This window comes from Cavia porcellus, unplaced genomic scaffold, assembly GCF_034190915.1.
Source record: "Cavia porcellus strain 051 isolate PalLab524CR breed Dunkin Hartley unplaced genomic scaffold, mCavPor4.1 scaffold_7, whole genome shotgun sequence".
In the NCBI taxonomy this organism is placed as follows: domain Eukaryota; kingdom Metazoa; phylum Chordata; class Mammalia; order Rodentia; family Caviidae; genus Cavia; species Cavia porcellus.
Window position 1 is genome coordinate 37,210,742 of NW_026947490.1, and position 23,239 is coordinate 37,233,980.

Consider the following 23,239-nt stretch of genomic DNA (forward strand, 5'->3'; position numbering starts at 1 on the left):
GCTTGTATTTGGCTGACTCTTAGTGATTCTTTTTCTTTTTCTTGTTGAGACAGATTTCACTATGGAGTTCAGGTTGGCCTTGAACTCACTTTGTAGTGCAGGCTGACCTTGAACTCACAGGGATCCTCCTGCCTCCACTTCCCGAGTGCTGGGATTATAGGTGTGCACCACCACGCTCTTAGTGATTTCTTGAGGTGGGTGTTTTGATTATTGATTTAAAGTGTCTATCATAAACTCTTAAAAGTTCTATAGATTTCTGCCACGGCACTGTTAGCTTCATTCTTCAAGTTTTAAAATGTTTTAATTATGTTTCAATGTTTCTTTTGGCTTCCTCTTTAATGCATGAATTGTTTAGAAGTGTTAATTTTCTTGTGAATTTTTTCCTTCTTTGTTTGTTTGTCTTTTTGAGGCAGGGTTTCACTATTCAGTTCAGGCTGGTTTGAACTCACTTTGTAGCCCAGGCTGGCACCAAGAGGCCAGTCCTCCTGCCTCAGCCTCCTGAGTGCGTGTACCACCGTGCCTGACTACTCTATTACTGATTTCTAACTTGTCTTATATTGGCTGTGTTGAAATTTTTTTTCTCAACCTAGGATATGGTTTTTTCTTCTCTCTATGGTTGCTTGAAAGGAATTTATGTTTTACTACCACCGGGCAGTTTCTGTAAATGTCTGTGTGAGCCTGTTTGTTGGTGATTCTATTCAGGTATTCTGTAGCCCTGCTGAGATTCTGGGTTGTTGTGGTTGGTTGTTTACTATGCCTTCACACTGAGCTCCATCCCCAGCCATATTTTATGTTCTGAGACAGGTTCTTGCTAAATCACTGAGTTGCTCGATTTGTGATCCTTCCGCCTTACCTCCCAGAGTGCTGGGATTATAGGCGTGAAACACCATACATGGTTCTGTCCAAATTTTCTCTCAGTTGCCAAGAGAGGGATGTCAAAGTCCCAAACTGTAATTGTGGAATTACATATTCTTCCTTTAGGTTCTGTGAATGTTTCCTTTTTATACTTAATTTACAACTTCATTTTGTTTTATTTTTTGATTTTTCGAGACAGGGTCATGCTCTGTAATTCAGGCTGACCTTGAACTCACTGTAGCCTAGGCTGGCCTCGAACTTCTGGCAACTGGCAGTCGTCGCATCTTATCCTCCTGAGTGCTGGCAATACAGATGTGCACTGCCACATTGAGCCATGGCTCTATTTTTGGTATATATACGTGTAGCACTGCGGAGGCTTCTTGAGATATTGATCTTTTATCACTTTTTAATATCCTTTTTTGCTGTTATAAATATTCTTGGCTGTGAACCATATCTGCTATTCATATATCACGTACATTTTTTGGTTAAAACTTAGCATGCTTCTTATTTTTCATCATTGTCTATCATTTGAAGAACATGAGCAGCACATACTTTAGTCATGCATTTATATCCATCTTATTTATATTTTAATTGCTATATTTCAACTTTTTAAATTTGAGTAAGTGTTGATCTTTTAGAACTTACAGCAGCCGTAATAAGGGTGTGATTTTAGTTTATGTTTCTTGTTTATTGTTGTTCTCATTTTTATTGTCATTTTTTTCTCCTTGTTACATTTTTACATTTACATTGTTACATTATTACATTTTTAAAGAATCCATGTAATGTGTCTGTAGTTTTTAGCAGATCGTATTACTTTTGAAGTACTGCTCTGTACTGATAGGTACACACCTTAGCACAGTTTAAAGGTATTACCAATCAGCACTTGGATGTATAGAAACCTTACTTGCATTAGGTCCCTTTACTGTGCCAGTTAACGTAAGTTTTTTGGTGTTTCCTTTCAGTATGCTGAGCATCATTTTGTAAGGTGTCATTTTTGTTTCAGATGTGTTTTACAGACGTCGTGCGAAGTCCTGGGTTACCTCTATGCTCACCTGTATGCTCACCTGTGTCCCATCCCGGTGCTCCTTGGCTCAGGAAGTGGCACACCTTCCTGGGCTTACGTTGCCTTCCGGTGATCTTCCTGTGGCTTCCCTTTTGGAGTGGACCTGCGATGGGTGCTCACTGTTTTCTTTCATCTGAAGGTGTCCTTGGGTTCTCTTTGTTCCTGAGGGATGTGCTTGTAGGAGTCCAGGTTAGCAGTTCTTGTCTCTTCTACTAGTTATGTTTATTTCTTCTGCTGCCATGTTTTCTGATGGGAAATCTGCTATTTCAGTTGTCGTTTCCCAGTTCATAATGTGCTGTGTCCATCAAACGTTCAAAATATTTTTCTTTTTAATGGTTAGAGGTATGAAGTCTCAGACATAGAATTTTTCACCTTGTTTGGTATAGTCATTGAGCTTCAACTTTCTTATCTGTAGGTTTATGCTCTTTGGCAAATTTGGGAGATTGTTATTGTTACTTCAAGTATTTTCATCCTCATTCTTTCTGTTCTCTTCCAGGAATCCAACGACATGAATGGTAGTGCTTTTGCTATTATCCACCCCCAGCCTCTTTTTTTTCTTCATATTAATTTCATTTGCTTTTCTTTACACTCACTGATAATTTCATAGCTAACCTGCTATTGAATTTGTGAGCTTTCTTTTTGGTTTTTGTGTTTCAGTGACTTAATTTCCACATGGTTGTTTTTTACATCTTACATTTCTGTGCTAAGTTTATAATGCCAGAGTAGGACATCTGAGAAAAATACACAAAACTCTGTCTGGGTGTTTATCTTGCTGATGGAATAGAAATCCTGAATTCCCTGGAGGAATGGAAGTCTTATAGTGTTTCTGTGACCTGATTTTATAATTTAGAGTGATTTGCAGATTTTTCAGAGCTGTGTTCTGTAGGGAAGGTTTATGTATAAAATTCGCCAGCACTTTGTTGTTACATTTCATGTTGTTACTTCAGTGAAAGTAATCGCTCCTAGTCTCAGATCACCCTGGTCCTTTGTGGTTGGACAGGCACTCCTCCTTTACCCATTTTTCTCTCATCTCTTCGTTTGTTTAGAGAGAGTTTCAGCATGTAGTTCAGGCTGGTCTTGTGCTGGGATTGTAGACATGTCCCACCATGCCCAGCACCATCCTCTCACTGTTTAGTCTTTAACTTTTTCTTATTAACTATTTTCTTAACCTATAGCATAGAGTTAGCTGCACACACTCTCCAGCGTCCCCCTCAGCCTGTTTTTGTCCTGCTTGTCCCTGAGGCTTGCTCTGCTGTGCCTCTTCCTTGTGCTCTCACAGATGTGTCCTAGGTGACTGCTCTGTGTGCTGCTTATCCCCACACCCTGACATTCCTTTTACTCAGACCCTGCACAGGGGCTTCTACCACTATCACAGATACAGTCAGGTCTCTCAAGTGTTCCTTTGACCTCTTAATTCCAATTTTGGAATAGTGCTAACCACCTCTCCAACTTGAAGATCGTTTCCTGGATTCTGAAAATTCCTTTTTTCATCCTTCTTTATAAGAAAACGGGGCCAGGGATTTAGCATAAGTGGCATAAGCGCCTGCTGGGCAAGTGCGAGGTCAGGAGTTCGATCCCCGGTACCAATCCCCCCCCCCCAAAATGAAAACAGTTTTATATTCCAGGGCCTGTTATGACCATTGTTTTTCTAACTTTTCCTGTTTTTCAGTTGATTCCCTGCCTTTGGAATTTTATCCTCAGTGTTCCATAGAGCTTCCCCAAATCATCTCCTGGCTGAGTCTCTTACGTCTGTTGCCCACTGGTTGTCCTGCATCTTTTTTAATTTTTGAGACAGGGTCTCATTGCGTAGTCAAGGGTGGCCTTAAACTGACTTAGCACAAGCTGACCTCAAACTCATGGCAGTCTTAGTGCTGGGATCTCCAGTGGGCACCAACGTGCCTGGCCTTCTGCATCTTTCGTGCACCCTGAGCCAGCACACATGTATCACCATGTGGCCCTAGGGATACAGTCATAATTGCTATAAGACCAAGCAAATGTACAATTGTACCCTTCTGAAACTGTGTCAACCTTTGTGGCATCTTTGTTTGGTAGTTAATGTTATTTCCCCCGTTTTACAGAAAGATGAGGGAATTTGCCAAGGTTGCACTTTAAAGGTTGGTTTTAAGGAACTGGATACCATGCAGGCTCCCGTAGAACTGTAGTCCATGGAACAGTGTCCCTTTATCTGGAACCTATTTTCATTTAAGGATACATCTTGGCCATCCCTCCAAGCACATGAAATAAAGTCTTTAAGAACTGTGTAACTTGTTGTGACCATGTAGAAATATGGGGAATGTATGGGTTTGAGGAAGTGAGCGTGGCTGGGGAAGCCAAGAGGGGCAACAGCAGGCAGAGGCTGGTACATGCGTTTCTTTCTAGGTGTTGTACTTGAGGTGCCTGAGAAACATCTTAAATAAATTCCCCACAGTTCTGCTGTGTGGATCAACTTAAACCCCATGAAGCTTCTCTCCTCTTCCTCATGCCACTCCCACCTCCATCCCTGCCCACTCTGTTCACCCCACCTTCTGTTCCTTAGCGGACTGCCCATGCATGTGTGTTTAGGTGAGTGGCCATGACAGCAAGGTGTTTTATAATTGATGTCCCCCACGGTGTTTATAGTTTGCACTGTGTATGATATGACGACACTGCAGACAGTCTGCATGGCCTTTGATGGCCCAGTGTGTTGGGCCATCACAGTGGCTAACTTTGCATGATTCCCTAAGAGATAAAATGGAGGTTTGGGATTATCAGTGTTACCCACCTGAGATTTCCCATTGACCCCCTTTTTTCTTTTTTTGGTCTTTTTCAGACAGAATCTAACTATGCACTCAGGCTGGCCTTGAACTCACTTTGTAGCCCAGGCTGGTCTCAAACCTACAGTGATCCTTCTGCCTCAGCCTCCTGAATGCTGGGATTGTGGACATGTGCCACCTCACCCAGCTTCCCATTGACTCTTTAGGGATGGGACATCCTCTCCCACCCACTGACTGCAAAATTTGTTGTGACCATGCAGAAATATGGGAATGTCTGGATTCGAGGAAATGAGTAAAACTAATATCACTAAGGCAAGATCCTTCTTTTTTTTTTTTTTTTTTTTTTTAGTACCGGGCATTGATTGAACTCAGCCTTGCACCTGCCAAACAGATGCTTATACCACTGAGCCCCAGCCCCTTGTCCTTCTTAACGTAAGATCATCTCCGCCCTCTTGAGTCATCCCAGGATTAAACTTGCCCTCTGAGTCTTCTGCCAAATCTAAATCTGCCAGCCCTGCCTATCACTGTATATACACGCACAGAGTAGTCTTGGAGCCTCGGGGCTTGGCCCATCGGGGAACATGGACTTCCCAGCCACTTGTGAATTACTAAACTCATGTGTTTTTAATTTTAGCCTCTCGCCATACCCTTAACACAGACAATTGGGCTCTTTTCCAGGTATCTGATATCAGTGTACAAAGTTTTAAAACTCATGAGTGGCTATGTCAGAGTCCTAAAGACACCTCCAGGTTTGATGATTTCCAGGGAGACTCACAGGACTCACCATTTTGTCATCCTAAATGGCTGTGGTTTATTTCTGTTAAAGGGCAGAAAGAAGAGTCTTACAGGATGAAAGTATGCAACCAATGTAAGTTGTGCTTAATTTAAGCTACATCTGGAACTTGGAACAACCTGTGTGAGATGTCTAATGGGAAGTCCCACTCAGTCCTCGTTGCTGAGAGTTGGCACTGGGCATGCTGTGTGGCACACGCGGTTCTAGACCTTGGGAAGACTGGCAGATGCCCACGGGAGCCACATTGCTGAGAGGAACAGTCTACGCACACAAAGCCAGTCATGCCTCTTTTTGGGGAACAGCACATAGCTTGAAATCCAATGTCCCAAGCTGCAGCCAAGAGAGAAATGTGCAAGCTTTAAGGACAAGCAAACTCAAGCCAGCTGGGTTGTAACTTTTCAGTGGTTTTAGTGAGACTGAAATGCTAAGTTCAGGTTTCTTTAACCAACATTAACTAGTTTTCTACAATACCTACATGTGGTAGCATTAGAAATTGTTTTATACCTGGGGCTGGGGATTTAGCTCAGCGGCATAAGCACCTGCCTTCCAAGCAGGCAGTCATGAGTTCAATCCCCAGTACCGAAAAAAAAAAAGAAAGCAATTGTTTTATACCTGTAAACTATGGTAAAACAGTCGCTGTGGCAATTTATTTTTTTAGCTGTAGCAATTATCATCATAGTATCCAGGATTTAGTTTGTGGTAACAGTACGGAGAAAGTCTGGAAAGAAAGGACCATGCCTCATCTTTAGACATGTCCACAGGTTTGTGACTTGGAAGTATTTCATGTTTTCCTTTATTTCTGTACAGACATATGGGCAGGTAAATGCTCTATATTTCCACTAGCACATGTCATTAATTTCTTGTGTAACTATTTGTACTGCTATTAAAAGTTATCTCCTCTGTCAAGAACAGAGAAAATTAAAGAATGTGGAAATCGTAATTCCTGTGTCATTATGTGTAATTTGAGATTAGAGAATGTAGTGAATGCTTTATTACTTTCGTGAGCTGTTTGTGAGATTAACCAGAGAGAGTGGAGCAGTTAGTAACAAGAAGGCCTGTAATCTAGGGGATAAAAATTTAAGATTTTAAGATTTTCTTTAAAAGTGAAGCTGCTTCAACAGCACAGGCCATTCAAGAAATACAGATTAAAACAACACTGAGATTCCACCTCACTCCAGAAACAATGTCTGGTATTAAGAAATCAACCAATAACAAAAGCTGGAGGGGCTGTGGGGGAAAAGGAACCCTTGTCCACTGTTGGTGGGAATGCAGACTGGTATAACTACTGTGGAAATCAGTATGGAGATTCCTCGAAAAACTAGGATTGTGCGGGGCCTGATGGTACACTGCTGTAATCCCAGCACTTGGGAGGCTGAGGCAGGAGGATCACTGTGAGTTTGAGACCAGCCTAGGCTACAAAGTGAGCCCAAGGCCAGCCTGTACTGCAAAAGCAAGACCCTGTCTCAAGATCAAAACAGCAACAACAACAAAAACCCCTAGGATTGGAGGTCCCATTCAACCCAGCTGTTCTCCTCCTGGGTATCTTCACACAAAAACATCATACCACAGTGATATATGTGGACCCATGTTTATAGCAGCACAGTTTATAATAGCTAGATCTTGGAAACCACCAAGATGGCCATCGGCTGAAGGAGGGATAAAAAAGATGTGATATTTCTATGTAATGTAATACTGTTCAGCCATAAAGAATGTTAAAGTGAACGTTTTTATAAGTAAATGGATGTGCCTTGAAAACAGTGAAATAAATGTTACACATGCATAGTCATTGTAATGTCAGTAGTATGATAAGGAAAAAAGATGTATTTTATCCCAGAGAGAATGACTTCAGCCAAGCAACAACTAAGGCCATACCTACCTTCTCTTTATCTAACCCACTGTGAGCCATTTTGAGTTGGCTTTTAGATGTTTTAAGACATTTTTGATGTGCTATAAGGTTTGGGTTTTTTGCATGTGGATATCCAGTTGTTCCCGTATAGAGTACAGTCCTTTTTCCATGTAATTGCTTTAGCATCTTTGCCAAAAATTAAATGTCTGTTATGTCGGTATCTCTTTTGGGACTTTATATTGTACTTTGGTGGTTTGTCTGTTTTTGTACCAATGCTATTTTGTCATGATTGGTGTAACTTTGTGGTAAGTCGTGGCATTGGGGAGGTTTGGAGCTTTAAAATTAAGGAGACAGGTTCAGTTTTAGCATCAGGCGCTTATAGTATCTGCAGCTTCTCCACATGCAGGAAGCATGAGAAAAGGTGCATGTTGGGGGTCAGAGCTAGGAGAGCTCCCAAGAGAAATGTTGACTTGGGCATCAGTACATAGGAACAAAGCCGTGTGTCCTTCTGTTAATAACTGTTTACTGAGCAGTTATCTGCCATGTGCCAGCTACTAAGAGTGGATAAGAAGTCTGATTTCCTTCCATTGCTGAGTGACAGGTCAGTTGTATTGATCAGATGCAGTTATTTTTCATTTGAATGGTGTTTTATAGTTTTTTCAGTACTAAGAGACTCACTAAGAGTCTAATTAGACTAAGCTTTCCTCTAGTAATCAAATAAACTAGTTTTGAGTGTTACACTCAAAAGTAAAAATAAAAAAAGTGAAGCTGCTTGTCCTAATCCCTCATCTGAGTGTAAAAGGCACCACTTCCCCCCAAGTCAGATAAAGGTGTTACAGTGGAGAGGGTGGATGTGGCCAGGCTCTTGTGTATGGCAACGGAGTTTCCCAGTGTGTACCCAGTAGCAAGTGACATGCATTTATTGCTTTGTGCTCAGAGCAAGCTCATGCCAACAAAAGACCCAGCATAAACTGAGAAATGGTTCCACAGTGACAAAGCACTGCACGTAGGTCAGAGCACACAAAAGTAGCAACACCAGCAGCCTTTGCTAAATCAGCTCTTCGGAAATTAAAGGATGTGCATCCTAGGCACCGCCCGCTGAATCTCTAGGTGATTTTGTTCTGTTTTTGAGACAGTCTCCCTATGTAGTTCAGCCTGGGCTCTAAGTGCGGTGGTCCTGCCTCAGCCTCCCAAGTGCTGGAATTACAGACCTACGCCATCATGCCCGGCTGAATCACCAGGTGAGCTTGACAGGAATGATGGACCAGGTGTGGAATCATGTTAGGGGCTTTCAGCATGGATGCTTGTCCTGGTGTCATTCTGATCTTAATGTGTGACATATAGTACAAAATGATAAATCCTTAAAGAGGTGACAGTGTGTTGAAGGTGACTGGAGCCAGGCCAGGAGGTTCAGCACACATGTGTTCCTGCCTGGAGTATCAGAGAGCTGGGCTTTTGTTATTTCCTGTCTGTCAAGACAACAGAAGAAGTGTCGTATGGTCCTGTTTAGAATTAAATGGATGGAAGGGAGTGACTTCCTCAGCTCCATTGTCTCTCTCTATATATATATAGTAAAGCACAGCACAGAAAAGTGTGTCATGAGATGAGTGGATCTGTTTAAAAGGAAGTATGCAGATATTGGCCCCAAGAGGGCATAGTCTGTTTTCCTTTCCACGTGGGAAGAGCCACGCATGACCAGGAATGAAAGGATGTGAAAATTTGTCTTTCTGTATTCCTCCAGCTTTCTCCCAATAAAAGCCTTTGCATGTGTAAAGAAGGTAAGAGAAATCGAGGCAACAAGAGGTCACTCTGTCTCCCTCCAGACTAGCTTTGAATACTTTTTTTCTCCTTTTCACCAGCCTTTCATGTTGCTTAGGATGCGACCTCCAGTATGTAACAGGACCAGTAACAGGGCCTCCAAAGACATTCAGGGCACTAGGGGCCTGGGGTCTCTTGGTGTATGTCCAGCTTACCTCTCTTCAGATTCTAGACCAAAGATAGCCTTGCTGGGCTGCCTCTGCATTGGTTAGTGACAGTGCATGTCAGTTTTGAAGAGGTAAGGCTTGGGACTGCTCACAGAGTGTGTATGTATGTGAAGACAGGGTCTCATGATGTATGGTTCAGGCTGGCCTTAACTCACTGTGTAGCCCAGGCTGGCCTCAAACTTCAGGGATCTCCTGCCTCAGCCTCCCAAGTGCTGGGATTGTAGGCATGTTCCACCACCCCCAACTCCACAGAGTTTTTATTTCATTGCAAGCAAAACTCTGTAACATCTTGCAATTGAGTGGTTTCAGCTAATTGCTCAGTGGCCACTCTATTTTGCCTCCTTTGGAATAGTGTCAAGTGAATGGGCCTGGCACTCACTGATTGTTTCTATGCTTGCTTTGACTCACATGATAACTTTCTGAAAATTCATATGTGTTTGCTCCTAATTTGGAGAGGTAGTGTATTCAGCATATGTTTTGAGAAATGGGAGCTCACTGATCTGTAGAGACTGCCCATTCCCGAACTACCAAATTCCAAGTGGTAGCAAAGGACTTCCTCCAGTGTGTGCCTTTCATATGCAAACCAAACACTCCAGAACCCTAATCCTTCAACTGCTTCTTTTATGAAGGTCTCATAAATGGAGGAACTGTGCCATCACTAATGCAGGACCAGATATCAAGTAACTAGAGACAGCCTCTACTGAAACTAGCTAACCCTAACCTGATTAGCTTCTTTATTTCCTTGACCATTCTTCATTGAAAAAGCACAACAAATACTCTTGCCTTTGATTTTTCCTTACTCCTGTTTGGCAAAAACTGGCATTTCCCCTCCTGGCCCTGCATGGCATGATGCATAGTTTTTATCTTAGGAATCATAGGTGGTATCTCTTCAATGGAAACTGTCTCAGGATCTTTTGTCCTCACCATATATGAATAATAAAAAATTGACCTTTAATGATATGCCAGAGTCATTAATGAATTTTAAAAGCTTAGCAAAGTAGAATCAACCATTTCCATGTAATTTCCAAAGCATAAGGAGTCAATGTGCCAACCAAGACAAACTATAGAGAACCACAAAGAGGCAAGATCCATGCCAAGGGGGCTGAAGTAGTGATAATCAGATACAGTGATACCTTGGATGGCTCCAGCTTTGAACTGTTCACTACTTGACCAGCAAAATTTGAAAAACAAAATGTGTTTGGTGTTAGTAACCTTGCTCCATAGTCTAACCAAAAGTCTGACAGGCCGAAAGTGAGGCATATGTCATGCCTCCCCGGGGACACAAAGGGAAATCAAAATCACTTAAGTCTAAGCACCCTTTTCACCCAGATGACATGGAATTTGTGTTAGTGTGTGAAAGTATTCACTGGGGTATTTTTTTTTTTTTTGCACTTCATGTAAAATATTGTAACCATGGCTTCAAAGCAGTGCTACCAGCAGCAAAGCTAAGAGGAAAACTGAAAACCACAATAAAGAAATCACTGCAAAATTTGTTAAAGTTCTTAGAAAATTTTTAAGGGTAACTTTTGAGCCTCAGGACCAATTATTTGGTTTTCCATTTGTCTGTGTGTGTGAGAGAGAGAGAGAGACAGAGAGAGAGAGACAGAGATAGAAACAGAAACAGGATCTCTCGCCTGGCAAGAAATAATTTTTGTACGTAGGCTCTAACTCAACTACATCATGCTTGCCAGGCAGGTACTGTGCTGCTGAGCTATATCCCTAGCCCTTTTTGTTGTTGTTTTGAGACAGGGTTTCACTGTGCATTTTAGGTCACTTTGTAACCCAGGCTGGCCTCGAACTCACAGCAATGTTTGGTCTTCTGTGGTGTGACAGAGAAAAAGAGCAGAAAAGAAAACACCTTACTGAGGGCACTGGAGGCTGCTGAAGAGAGGCAAGCAACCTCTGGAGGTTTTGGGAAAGAACTGTGGACTTTATCTGGAATTTGACAGGGGCGGAGTTAAAGGGGTGAACAGAATGACGTTTTATCAGCAGACTGAAGGAGTACTGTGGCATGGGTGAAAAGTGGGAAGTTTGAAGTTTGAGTTTGTGAAAAGAACACAGGGAGGGAGGTGCCTTCTAGGAAAAATCAGCCACAATCCTTCTGTCTCAGCCCCTCATGTGCTGGGATTACAGGCATGGGTCACCACACCTAGCGTTCTGTTATTGCTTATGATAAAAATATGCTCAGTTATCAAATTTTGCGTTGGAACTCGAATTTGGAATAAGTATACTTCCAAGGTACAATTGTAGTCTAAAGACCAGAGTTGGTATATGTGCTGCTGAAGCAAGCATAAGACCACTGAGTTAAAGAGATGCCAGGATTGAGATTTCAGAAAAATAGTTCCACAGGTCCTTCTCATTGTCTGATATTTCTGAAAAGGGCAACACATAACTGAGGGTCCAGATACGCAAACATGACTTTAAGTCTCTTTTCTCTGTTTAACTTTATAAGGAGAAAATGGTCTTTCTGTGTGGCATCTCGGAGGCCTGCGAACACTTTACCAACCTTTTTCTTGATTATCATCTTTTCACAGATCTTCAATGAATTTCAGTTGTTGTCCCTTAAGGCGTCTGTAGTTGACTGATCTCTCAATTTCTGTTTGTTACTTTTACTCTTTTCCTGTTGTCAGGTAAATGGCATGTTTCAAGTACTGTTCTTTGTCCCTTTTGGATTTTCAGTAACACATAGTGTTCATTTACTTTCTCTGTATAGAATGGTTTTGACCTTTGCTTTAGATGTCATCAAAACAAGAGCAGTACCTTTTCATCTGCATGATGTGTTGCAGTTGTCGCCCATCTGTCCCCAAACAGCCTTGCAGCAATTATGTGTATCCCGTTTGCAGAGATGGGGTAAAGAGACCTTGCTGGGCCTCTCTTGTTGAATCACTTTAACCACGGGTAAATGTTCCCATCAGGAATGCCTCCGATAATGAGGGAGTTGCTACCACCGACATAAACTCACTGTAAAAGTTAGCGCTGTAGCAAACGAACCGGGAACCCGGTGAGAAGTCCTCACGACTAGGAGGACGTCAGTTTAAAAAAAAAACAAAAAACAAAAAAAACTGCGTTAAGGCATGTTTCCGGTCTGAAGCGCGTGGGGGGGGGACGGGACTTCCGGTTGCCTTCTCGCGCGACAACTTCCGGCGTCTGAGGCAGCCTGATTTGAGTGCTGGCGTCGCAGCGTGGGGTGTGAGGCGTGGCTGCAAGGAAGACTCCTGGGTTCTCCGGGTCCTTTGAGAGCTGGGAGCTTCCTCCGTTACGGAGTGCCCCATGGTCGCCGGGTTGACGTGCCCGCTAGCCGCCAGCCGCGCCTTGTGTTTCCTTCGCATTTTATATGGAGGAAACTGAGGCCGAAGACAGGTCCGTCCACCAAGGTCACCCGCCCAGGCTGGGGAGGCGCTGGAGGTCGCTGGCCTCACGCTGCTCGGCATCCGTGATGGCGGCGGCGCAGGTGAGTGGACGAGGATCCGGCTCTGTGGTTCCTCTGGTTTTCAGAGAGGCTGAGGCCGCTGTTTGCGAGTTAGTCCATCCCTTGGTTCCCGGGAAGGGGACTGTCGGTGAGGGCGGCTCCTTCTGAGATGTCAGCTGGCACTTGGGTGCACGCAGCCCCACACTGTGGCCTTGAGTCTGCCAGTCCTGCGCCCTCCTCCGACCTGGTCTGTTTCTCCGGGTTCCTTGCGCTTGAGACCCAGGAGCCAGACCTCACGAAGATCTCTTGTGCTGGGCAACCTTGTCCCACACTCGGTCTTACTGGTGACGCTGCCTCTGAATCTTTGCTTGGCCTCCCTTTCTGCCCTGATCAGAAACTGACTGCTGTGCCCGTCATCATGCCTGTTGTTACACTGTTTTCTACAAAGTGCACGGGGAAAGTCAGGAGTTCCCCAGCATAAACTGCAAGGCAAGTGGGGGCTGGGGATTTAGCTCAGCGGCATAAGCACCTGCCTTGCAAGCAGGCAGTCGTGAGTCCGATCCCTGGTACCGATAAAAAAAAAAAAAAAAACAAAAAAAAAAAAACAAAAAAAAACTGCAAGGCAAGTGTACTTCGTTCTAGACTGGCATATCTGGCAGAGACTCCTGTCACTCAGGAAACACACATTGGTTTAAAAGAAATCCGCAGTGACCTGGGATTTCCCTCTTCCCTTAATGGAGATCGAACCTAGGGCGTTATAAGTGCTAGACAAGTGCTTTATATGTAATGTACATCCCCTCTTTAAATTGGCCAGATTAACCTTGAACTTGTGATCCTCCAGCCTCAGCCTCCTAGGTAGCTAGAATTACAGAGTTGTGCCACTATACCTAGCTATGTGATCTTTTGGTGAACATTACTTTCTACTTACCTAGGAGGGACATGATGCCAGTCCAGACATCAGGTTCTCATGCCCATATTCATGCTGTCTTAGAGTCTTGTTTCTGCTTCTTGAAGTATCCTAGCTTCAGTGATAAGACCTGGCAAGATTCAGGTAGGGAATAAAGGTAGTGGATTATTTTGAATTCTCCATGGGAAACTGGGATCCAGAAGGGATGCAGATGACTCCACAAGCTGATTCAGGCCCTACCACATCACAGATAGATGACAGTACCTCAGATGTCTCTTTAATAAGGTGGATGATGATGGTTCCCCTCCTTCAGCCAAGTCCACAGAAACATTTGCAAAAGTGGCTAGTAAGGATATAATAGTGAAGCTTATCTGGAATGCATTACAGTCTCATTAACTGTGGGTTAACTTTGCTCACAGGGGAATGGCATTTCTCCATAACTGGGTTGCCTACAGTTCAAATCCCGCCTCTTTCATACACCATATATTTGCATGAATTTATAGAACCTCCTGGACCTCAGTGTGGATTTTAAATGGAGAGGATGATAGCGTTGACTTCTGAGACTGTGGCCATCACCCCTGTTTCTTTTATAAACATTTTTTTCTTTCATTCTTCTTATAAGTGGATAGGTGGAAAAAGATTGATCTGAGACTAGAGGTGCAGACAAAGAAGGGTCCTGTGGTCACACAACAAGCAGGTATTGATTTCTGGAGTCTGATTGTAGTAGCTTTACCATGGCTCATGACAAGCGCCAAGCACTCAGTAAGGACCATTAAGACAGGGGCTATTGTCGTATCTGTGTATTATTTTTGTTGTTACTCTTTCCTGTTTCTCAGTAGCTCTGAGCACTTGCTACATGTAGTCTATAGTCCACTTGAGACTGTCCTAAACTTAGTCTGCAGTGTCTTCCTGCCTATGAAACTTCTATGGTGTACACTGCTGCAATCCATTCAGGCAGTACCCTCCTTACACTGAAGCACAGCACAGGGCTCAGCCCTCTTGGGGTGCTTGGTGATCTCGTCCTTGAGTGTCTATGTCTTTTACTTGGCTCAAGTCTGATCCTATCCAAGAGTCCCTAGAAAGATTCTTTGTTCAACTTCCCAGATGGCTGTCACCTTCGAAGATGTGGCTGTGAGATTCACTGAGGAGGAGTGGGGGCAGCTGGACATTTCCAAGAGGATGTTATACTGGGAGGTGATGCTGGAGACTTGTGAGCATCTGGTCACTGTGGGTAAGGCTCCCCTCGGCCATGTGGCCATTGGATTTTCCCTTCCTTTGCCCTCTGATTCCAGGCCTTGCTGTTCATTGAGACCTCAGAAGTGCCCTCTTTGTTTTATACTTTCTGTCATATCTTTGCATTTGACTCTTCCTTCTCTTTGTGTCTCAGTCAGCAAGATTTGGGAGACAAATAATCTATGTTTGGTGATAAAGGAGAGGGATGCATTGGAAGGACATGAAGTGTTATGCAGAACCAAGGCAGCCTTTCTAGCCAAGGATGCAGTGCTGGGTCAGAATTTGTAATTCAAGTCCCTCGCAGGCTCAGTGAAGTTCTTGAGAAGGAGCTCAGGTGTACTTTACTATAGGTCTCTCATCTTCTCATCCTTGCTTTCTTTGCAGGTCTCTTGCTGTCTGTAGAAAGGCTTCCTGCCTTAGTTATTTTATGAAAGATGATGCAGGTAGCCTGTGAGACTAACACATTTGCCATTCTCATAATCTTTTTGTTTATATTGTTTGTTCACATTGCACTGTTTAATTCTTTTGGCAACCCAGAAGCTTCTTCATTGAGGTTTTCCCATCCTGAAGTTTCAGACTAGATTGAAAATATTCTGTTTCCTACCAATCCCTGTCTCCTCCTTTTTACTACACAGGCTGTCCTTGGTCAAAATCAGAGCTGATCTACCAGTTGGAGCACAGCCAGGATCTATGGGCAGCAGCAGAAGTCCTCTCCCAAAGCTCCCATCCAGGTATGTGCCAGCCACTGCGTGGGTGGGAGTAACAGCAGCTAAGAGATTCACCGGCAATCCCTGCCTCTGAACTCTGGGAATCATTTTTTAATGGCCTCTGGGGCAGTTGGGCCATGAATCCTTTTGTCGGAGGTTCCCTCTGCCCTCCACATCGCAGGACTTTCACAAGCTGCTGCCTCTGGGAAACTACAGGATATAATACAGAAGTCTGCCACATGAGAATTCATGGATGCATTGCCCACTGTCCACAGCACAGGGGCTGATGCGTTCCTGGCTGCCACCAGATGAGGGAATAAAGATGTCACTCCTCTCCATTGTACACTGCTTCCCTTTATAGTCACTGACAATACATTCAGACAAAAGTGGGTGTAGGGGTTAGAGACTATGCCCTAGCTTGTGTCCAAAAAGACATAATGGAGAGCCACTGTCTCTTCCTTTCAGTGCTTCCTTGGCTATGCTGTTATTAGTCATCCTGTTCTCCCAGTCTTTTTTTTGAGACAGGGTTTTTTAGGTAGTTCAGGCTAGCTTTGGACTATGTAGCTGAGGCTAACCTTGAGCTATCGGTGATCCTCCTGCCTCCTGAGTGCTGGGGTTACAGGTATGTGCCTCCACACCAGGTCATCCTCCCTAATCTTGACTGAGTGGGGATATCAGTTTCAGACACTGTCATCTGACACAAGCAGTTCCTCTGAGTTTTCCTTCAAAGGTCTCAAGAATCTGGTGTTAGACTATGCTGGACATTATTTTTTGTAAATGAATTTTGAATGTGTGGAATGATCTCATTGCTTCCTTTATCATAACCATTTCTGACTAGTACTAGGTAAGATTTTTCATAGTTAATAGTAAAAAAAAGGTGATACTGTGTGACAGCAAGAAAGTTTCAAGAGTCCTAGGAACAAAAAGAAAGACATTTCACAAGTGGGTTTCCTAGATTTTAAATCATTCCAGGAGCAGAGTCTTTTTTTTCATCTTAATTCTTACTGAAATGCTGATTTCCTTTCTCTGGAGCTGCTGTCACTTACAGTCCCTTTCGTGTATATTGCATTTCCTTCAGATAACAGCACAGAACTTAACAGCACGAAGCCCAGTCCTTACCATGCCCGACTGGCAAGAGCCTTGCTCCAAGACCATCAGACAGAAGGAGCCTCTAGGGACTCACTGTTGGAGCTGCACCAGGGTCAGGACAGGCCCTGCAAAGTACAAGAAGGACTCCTGAGACTAGAGATGGAGGCCCCAAGGGAGAAGCTTCCTAGGACTAGGAGCCCTGGAGGTGATGGCATGGGGTCAGCTGACAGCGTGTGTTCAGGGACTGGGCTTCGCAACATCTCTTCACCCTCAGCTCCCTATACCTGTGACTCCCATGGGTCAGCCGCAGATCACTTGGTCCATGAAGGAAAAAATCCCTTCAAATGCAAAGAATGTGGGAAATTGTTTAAGAAGGAACGCTTTCTCCTTCGCCATCAGTGGGTTCACATAATAGTGAGGCATTATGAGTGCTCAGAGTGTGGGAAGTCCTTCCGCAAGAGCACTCAACTCCTCCAGCATCAGATGGTCCATACCGGAGAGAAGCCCTATAAATGTCTGGAGTGTGGCAAGGCCTTCAGCCGTGGGACTCATCTTAGTCGGCACCAGCGCACACACAGTGGAGAGAAGCCTTACAAGTGCACGGAGTGTGGACAGACCTTTGCCTACCGCTCCACAATGATTTTGCATAACAGGATCCACACTGGAGAGAAACCCTTTGTGTGCAATGAGTGTGGCAAAGCCTTTAGAGACAAGGCAGGTTTCACCAGACACTATTTCATCCACACAGGAGAGAAGCCCTATCAGTGCTCAGAGTGTGGCAAGGCCTTCAACCAGCGGTCGTACCTCACGTGGCACCAGCAGATTCACACTGGTGTGAAGCCCTTCCAGTGCAATGAATGTGGGAGAGGATTTGGTGAGCGTTCAGCCCTCATCCACCACTATGTTACCCACACTGGGGAGAAGCCATATATGTGCCTAGAATGTGGGAAAGCCTTCCACCGTGGGTCGTACCTCAAGCAACACCAGCGCATCCACACTGGGGAAAAACCATATGTGTGTGGAGAGTGTGGAAAAGCCTTTGTTCACCGCTCTACTTTCATCTTGCACAAAAAAGCCCACACTGGAGAAACACCCTATGAGTGCAAAGAGTGTGGGAAAGCTTTCAGTGATAGGACAGACCTTATTCGTCATTTCAGCATCCACACAGGCGAGAAGCCATCGGAATGCATGGAGTGTGGGAAGCTTTTCAATCATAGGTCAGGACTAACCAGGCACCAACGAATTCACAGTGGGGAAAAGCCCTACAAATGCATGGAGTGTGGTAAAACCTTTTTGCGGAGTGCACACCTCATCCGCCACTCCTTCATCCACACAGGAGAAAAGCCCTATCGGTGCAATGAATGTGGAAGGGCCTTTACCTGCAGTTCCTCCCTCACACAGCATCAAAGGAGACACATGAAGAAGAAACCTGACAGTGTGGCGGAGGGGAGACCTTTCACAAGTGTGCAAGCCTCTGTCAACATAGAAGGACTCATGTTAGGGAAGGACTTTCTCCATGTAACCAGTGAGGAACATCACTGGTCAGGGGAATCGCCTAACACAGCCTTGGGTCACTCATACCAGAGGGAAACTCGGTTAGCACCATCTCTGTGAAGAAAATAAATAATCATTTCTTTTTTTTTTGTTTACTTGTTTGTTTTTGAGACTGGGTCTCGATATGTGGTTTAGGCTGGCCTGGACTCACTGTGTAACCTGGGTTGGCCCCGATTTGTGGGAGTCCTGCCTCAGTCACCCACCTAGTCACCTTGGTATTATAGGCATGTACCACCTAGCTCAGCCTTATCATTTGTCATCTAAAGAGTCATGTTTGAAATCGACCCAGTCTGCAGTCTTTTTCATCTGAGAATTCAACCATGAGAAAGTTCAGTGGTTATTGTGCTTGTGTTTTGGTAAGGTCTTGACTACATCTGCTAGCGTATGTTGAAATGTTATCTCAGGGATAGCATGATTTTGTCTGTTTTCTTGTCTTGTACTGAGGATTCAATCCAAGAACTTGGCAGTAGTCTATATCCCTGGCTTTCTTTTTTATTGTGATACAGGAGCTCAATAAGTTGCTAAGTTGCCTAGGCTCCACTAGAAGTTTTGATCCTCCTGCCTTATCTTTCCAGAGTGCTGAGATTGTAAGTGTGTGCTACTTCACCTGGTTTCTTCTAAACCATTTAAAAATTTTATCTATATATTTATTTATTTTGGGAAAGTGTAGTTCAGGCTGGTCTTGAACTATGTGGCTCATGCTGGCTGACTTTGAACTTAGAGCAGTCCTCTTCCCTCAGTCTCCTGAGTGCTGGCATTTCAGGCATTGCCACTACACCCAACTCTTCTAAAAGTTGAGTTTACCTTTTCCTTATTAATCTCTGGTCTATATTAAAGTAATTTTTGTATTACCATATAAAGTATAGGTTGAATTTAATTATTGTTGAGAAATGCATTTGTTTGAATACCATTTATTATAAAGACTATACATTTATTGAATTGTTTTTATGTCTTGGTCATAAGCAACTAGATATAATTCATGGTGGCCTTTTTTTTTTTTTTTTTTGTCTTTTTCTTTTTTATCAGTACTGGGGATTGAACTCACGACTGCCTGCTTGCAAGGCAGGCGCTTATGCCGCTGAGCTAAATTCCCAGCCCCCATGGTGCCTATTTCTGCATATTCTATGTTTTTGATCTGGTTTTGTACATTTTTGACAGAGGCCAAAACTTCTGTCATTACTGCACTATCTTGTTTTGCTATAGCTATGAAATGCATAAAGTAATTATATTTTCCTTGTTCTGGAACAAATTGTTAGGTCTTTCCAGATCAGTTTTATTCTTACAGCTTTGTTTCATTTTTATCACGTGTTTTTGTACATTTAGGAACCATCTTCCTATATTATAGAAACTGTACAGTAGATTCTTAAAAAGATTTGTATGTTGAGCCTTCCATGAATGTTTTTTTTCTTCTCTAAACCCTCTTTCATTTATTTCATAAATGTTTTGTAATTTTCAGGTAATAAACCCTGGACATATTTTATTGATTTTTTTTCTTTTCCTTTTATTGGGTGGGGGTGGGTTTGGGAATAAACCCCGGGGCTCATCCATGCTAGGCAGATACTCTATCCCAGCGATGTTTTTAAACTTCTGTGACTAGTTCTTACTGAGTTGCCCAGACTGGCAACTAGAGCTTGTGGTCTTCTTGTGTCAACCTCTGAGTAGCTGGGATTGCAGGTGTGTACTACCACCTGCTTGAATTTAATGTAAATAAGTTTTGTGGGCCATTATGTGACACTGACAGGTTTTTGGGTTTTTGGTGGTGGTGGTTCAGTGATCCTCTCTGTGTGGCTCTTGCTGCTCTCTAACTCTTGGGCTTATGGGATCCCTTTGTTTTAGCCTCCTGGTGTGAGTAGCTGAGATCACAGGTACTACCTCACCCAGCTTCATTGTGTTGTTTCCACATGATCATTTGCAGAACAGGGATGTTTGCATGTGTCAACCTTGCATGTTACAACATTGCCTAACTCAATCAGTATTTTTAACATGTATCAGGATTTTCTTCATAGTAAGATCTATTAGCTAATAGTAAACCAATTTCTAATCTTCATTACTTTCATTTATTCTGTCATACTTCAGTATCTTCAAGTATGTTAAAGGAGAAAAACAGCTATTTATACTTGTGTGGTTGATGATTGTGGGAAATACTCAGTGTTAAGCATTAAACATCATAGCTCTTTGGTTTCATGTAGATGGTAATGTAATCTAGAAAGCTTCCCTTCTAAATTGCTGAGAGTGTCTATTAAGAATGAGTGTTAGAATTATGGAGCCTGTTTATCTGCAGCCTCTTGATACCATGGATTTGACTTGCAAGTGCTAAACCAGCCTTGTGTTGGTGCAATAAATTCCCCCATATTTTGAGAGCTCTTGTATCTAAAATTAGTGTTTTTGGTCAACCTGCTATAGTTGGCTTCACAGTGGTGGAAGGGTAGTTCCTACAAAAGAAAGTCCTGAACAGTCCTCTCATTTAAGTGGTTATGATTCCCAAGAATGGAGCACTAAACACCAGGATTATCAGTCCAAAGTGCGAGACACATTCATGTATAGCAATGGCTCTGTCTTGATTCCCTTATCGCTACAGTTTTTTGGTCCTAAGCTGTTTTCCACATGTCTTGTTTTCAAGTGTACTAGAGAATATATTTTACTGCCAGCCTTTCTCCACCCATTTTTAGTCTAGAGCTAGTGTTGAATGAACTTTTTCTTTCAAACTAACTTCAAAAGTGATGGATAGTATAGACTGGAGAGGCCTGGAACAGGCCCTGTGAAGACATAGTGCTGGAAACTAGGTACATCTAGTCTATGTATCAAGCTTGCTTATGTAGATTATAGGTCAAAGATGGCCTTTCTCCATTGTCAGAAGTGGGGCTGCTTCTGTAAGTGCTCAATGATACGGTACTTCAGTTTTGAGAACTATAGAGTATCTGCTCATAGATATTTAAATTTTGTGACCAAAATCTTTGTTTGCCTCCTTTGGAACAGTATACAGGGGATGGGCCAGGCAGTGAGACTGTTTTTTATGTTTCTGTGCTTAATTTGATTTATGGATAACTTTTTTTCCCCTCTTTGTTTTATTTTTTTTTTTTTATTTATTTTTTTGACAGGGTCTCACTATATAGTTCAAGCTATCCTTGAACTCACTATATATGTAGGCTGGCTCAAACTTTCATTGATCCTTTTGCCTCAGTCCTCCAGGGTGCTGGGTTTACAGGCGCATGCCACCATACCTGGCATACAGGATAGGTTAGAAAATTCACATTCATTTCTCCTTTTAATTTGGAGGTGTGTTCTGTTGTGTTTTGAGAAATGGGAGCTCACTGTAGAGACTGCCTGTTCAAGGACTACCCAATTCCATGTGGTAGCAAAGGACTTCCTTCAGTGTATGCTTTTCATATGCAAACCACACACTCCAGAACCCCAATCCTTCAACTGCTTCTTTTATGAAGATCTCACAAATGGGAGTACTAACTCTGCCATCACTAACCCAGGGCCAGCCTCTACTCAGACTCTTCCTAGGGAACAAGGTTGAGGGGTGAGGAAGAGGGGAAGGGGAAATGAGAGGAATAAAGATTGCCACGTACAGGGATGTAGTAACTCCAGTTAATGTAAACACTGTATGCCATAATGAGCTAAGACAATAACAAGTATACAAAAGAGGGTAGGGGAACCAGAGGAGGGAAGGGGATTTAAAACAAAAGCTGTAATACATACATGTAACCACTCTCCAAGATGACTGTAAACTGCATGAACTGCAAACACATACTAATAAAAAGATTAAATGAATCTGAAACCTGCCTAGCTTATTTATTGCCCTTGATCACTCCTTCAGAAACAATCAAGGGTCTTGTACTTGCCTTTTTTTTTTGTACTGGTGATTGAACTCACGACCTTGTGTTTGCCAGGCAGATGCTCATGCCACGGAGTTGAATATCCATCCCACTTGCCTTTTCTTCATTGGTTTGACCAATCCTAGTTCCCTACGTGCCCTGATGACAGGATGTATGCTTTACGTCTTTACAACTCTTAACTTCTAACATAAGAAGAGATAAGAGTGGCAAGCGTCTCAGGATCTTTTAGCTTCACCATACTTAAATAATAAAGATTAGCATTTAAAATAATATGCTGAATTAACGAATAAGATTCTAAATTTAAGAATGAAGCAAGGAAACTCTGCCATTTCCTTGTAATTTGGAAAGCACAGAAGTTAGTGCACCAAAGCAAGATAAGGTAAAGTGCCATGGCTGGAGGTGGGATCAATGCCAAGAGGGGCTGTCAAAGTGAAATAGTCACTTTGACACCTCTTTGAGACCTAAGGTAGTAGGTCTCCAGGAATCTGAGTGATTGGGATTTTAGAAAAGTAGTTCCACATGCCCTCCACATTACCTGATACTTCTGAAAAAGGCCAAGCATAGCTGGAACATTCAGATGTCTTGTCTTTTCCTCTGACTATTGAAGGAGAAATGGCCTTTCTGTGTGCCATCTCCCAGGCGATCCTAAATTTTCGTTTTCTTGATTACATCATTTCACAGCCATCCTCAACATTTTTCATTCGTATGCCTCAAGGCATCTGTAGTTGTGTAATCTCTCGGCGTGTCTGTTACTCTTGCTGTTTCCTTGCTGGCAGGGAAAATCGCTCACTTTTGGAAAGCACAGAATCGCTCTCAAGTTCTCTCCTTCATCTTTGCAGTGACTCATAGTGACTACACGTTTACATTGTCCATTCATATTAGCCTCAAATGTCATCAAAACCAGTTACAACGCTGTTTATGCGTGTATGTTGCCTCTGTGCTTTCCCCAGACGCCCTCGAAACGTTGATGTGTATCAACCTCACCGAGACCGCGAAGTCGCAGACCAGCCTGAGGCCAAAATGAGCCTTTGCTGAGGACCTAGTTGGGCAAATAATGGAGAATTTGGATCCCCTATTTATGTGCGTTATGAGGAGGCAACCTTCCGTCAAATGCACATAAAAATATGCTCTTTGAAAGTATCCATCGCTAGGCGGGCGTCAAGAACACAAAAAACTGTGTTACCCTTAAGGCATTGCGGCTTG

At 43.1% G+C, this 23,239-nt stretch overlaps 1 protein-coding gene and 1 long non-coding RNA gene across 4 annotated transcripts in view; one reads left to right on the forward strand and one right to left on the reverse strand.

Annotated features, from left to right (window-relative positions):
- The window catches only part of LOC101788521 (zinc finger protein 543), a 50,997-nt gene that overhangs the window by 15,612 nt on the left and 12,146 nt on the right, over positions 1 to 23,239 (forward strand). The window contains exons 1-4 of one of the 3 annotated variants that reach the window (XM_023566069.2): positions 12,572 to 12,746; positions 14,716 to 14,842; positions 15,480 to 15,575; positions 16,630 to 21,978. In XM_023566069.2, coding sequence (XP_023421837.1) covers positions 12,630 to 12,746; positions 14,716 to 14,842; positions 15,480 to 15,575; positions 16,630 to 18,254 — 1,965 coding nt within the window. In that variant the 5' untranslated portion in view covers positions 12,572 to 12,629 and the 3' untranslated portion in view covers positions 18,255 to 21,978. Of the gene's footprint in view, positions 1 to 12,571; positions 12,747 to 13,472; positions 13,477 to 14,715; positions 14,843 to 15,479; positions 15,576 to 16,629; positions 21,979 to 23,239 lie in introns of those variants that run through there. The other 2 variants (XM_063252311.1, XM_023566071.2) reach the window with 2 other exon arrangements.
- On the reverse strand, positions 10,226 to 23,227 carry LOC134476689 (uncharacterized). The gene is made up of 2 exons (XR_010048499.1): positions 22,572 to 23,227; positions 10,226 to 16,765 (listed from the first exon to the last, which is right to left on the reverse strand). It is a non-coding gene; the product is annotated as an uncharacterized LOC134476689 (long non-coding RNA).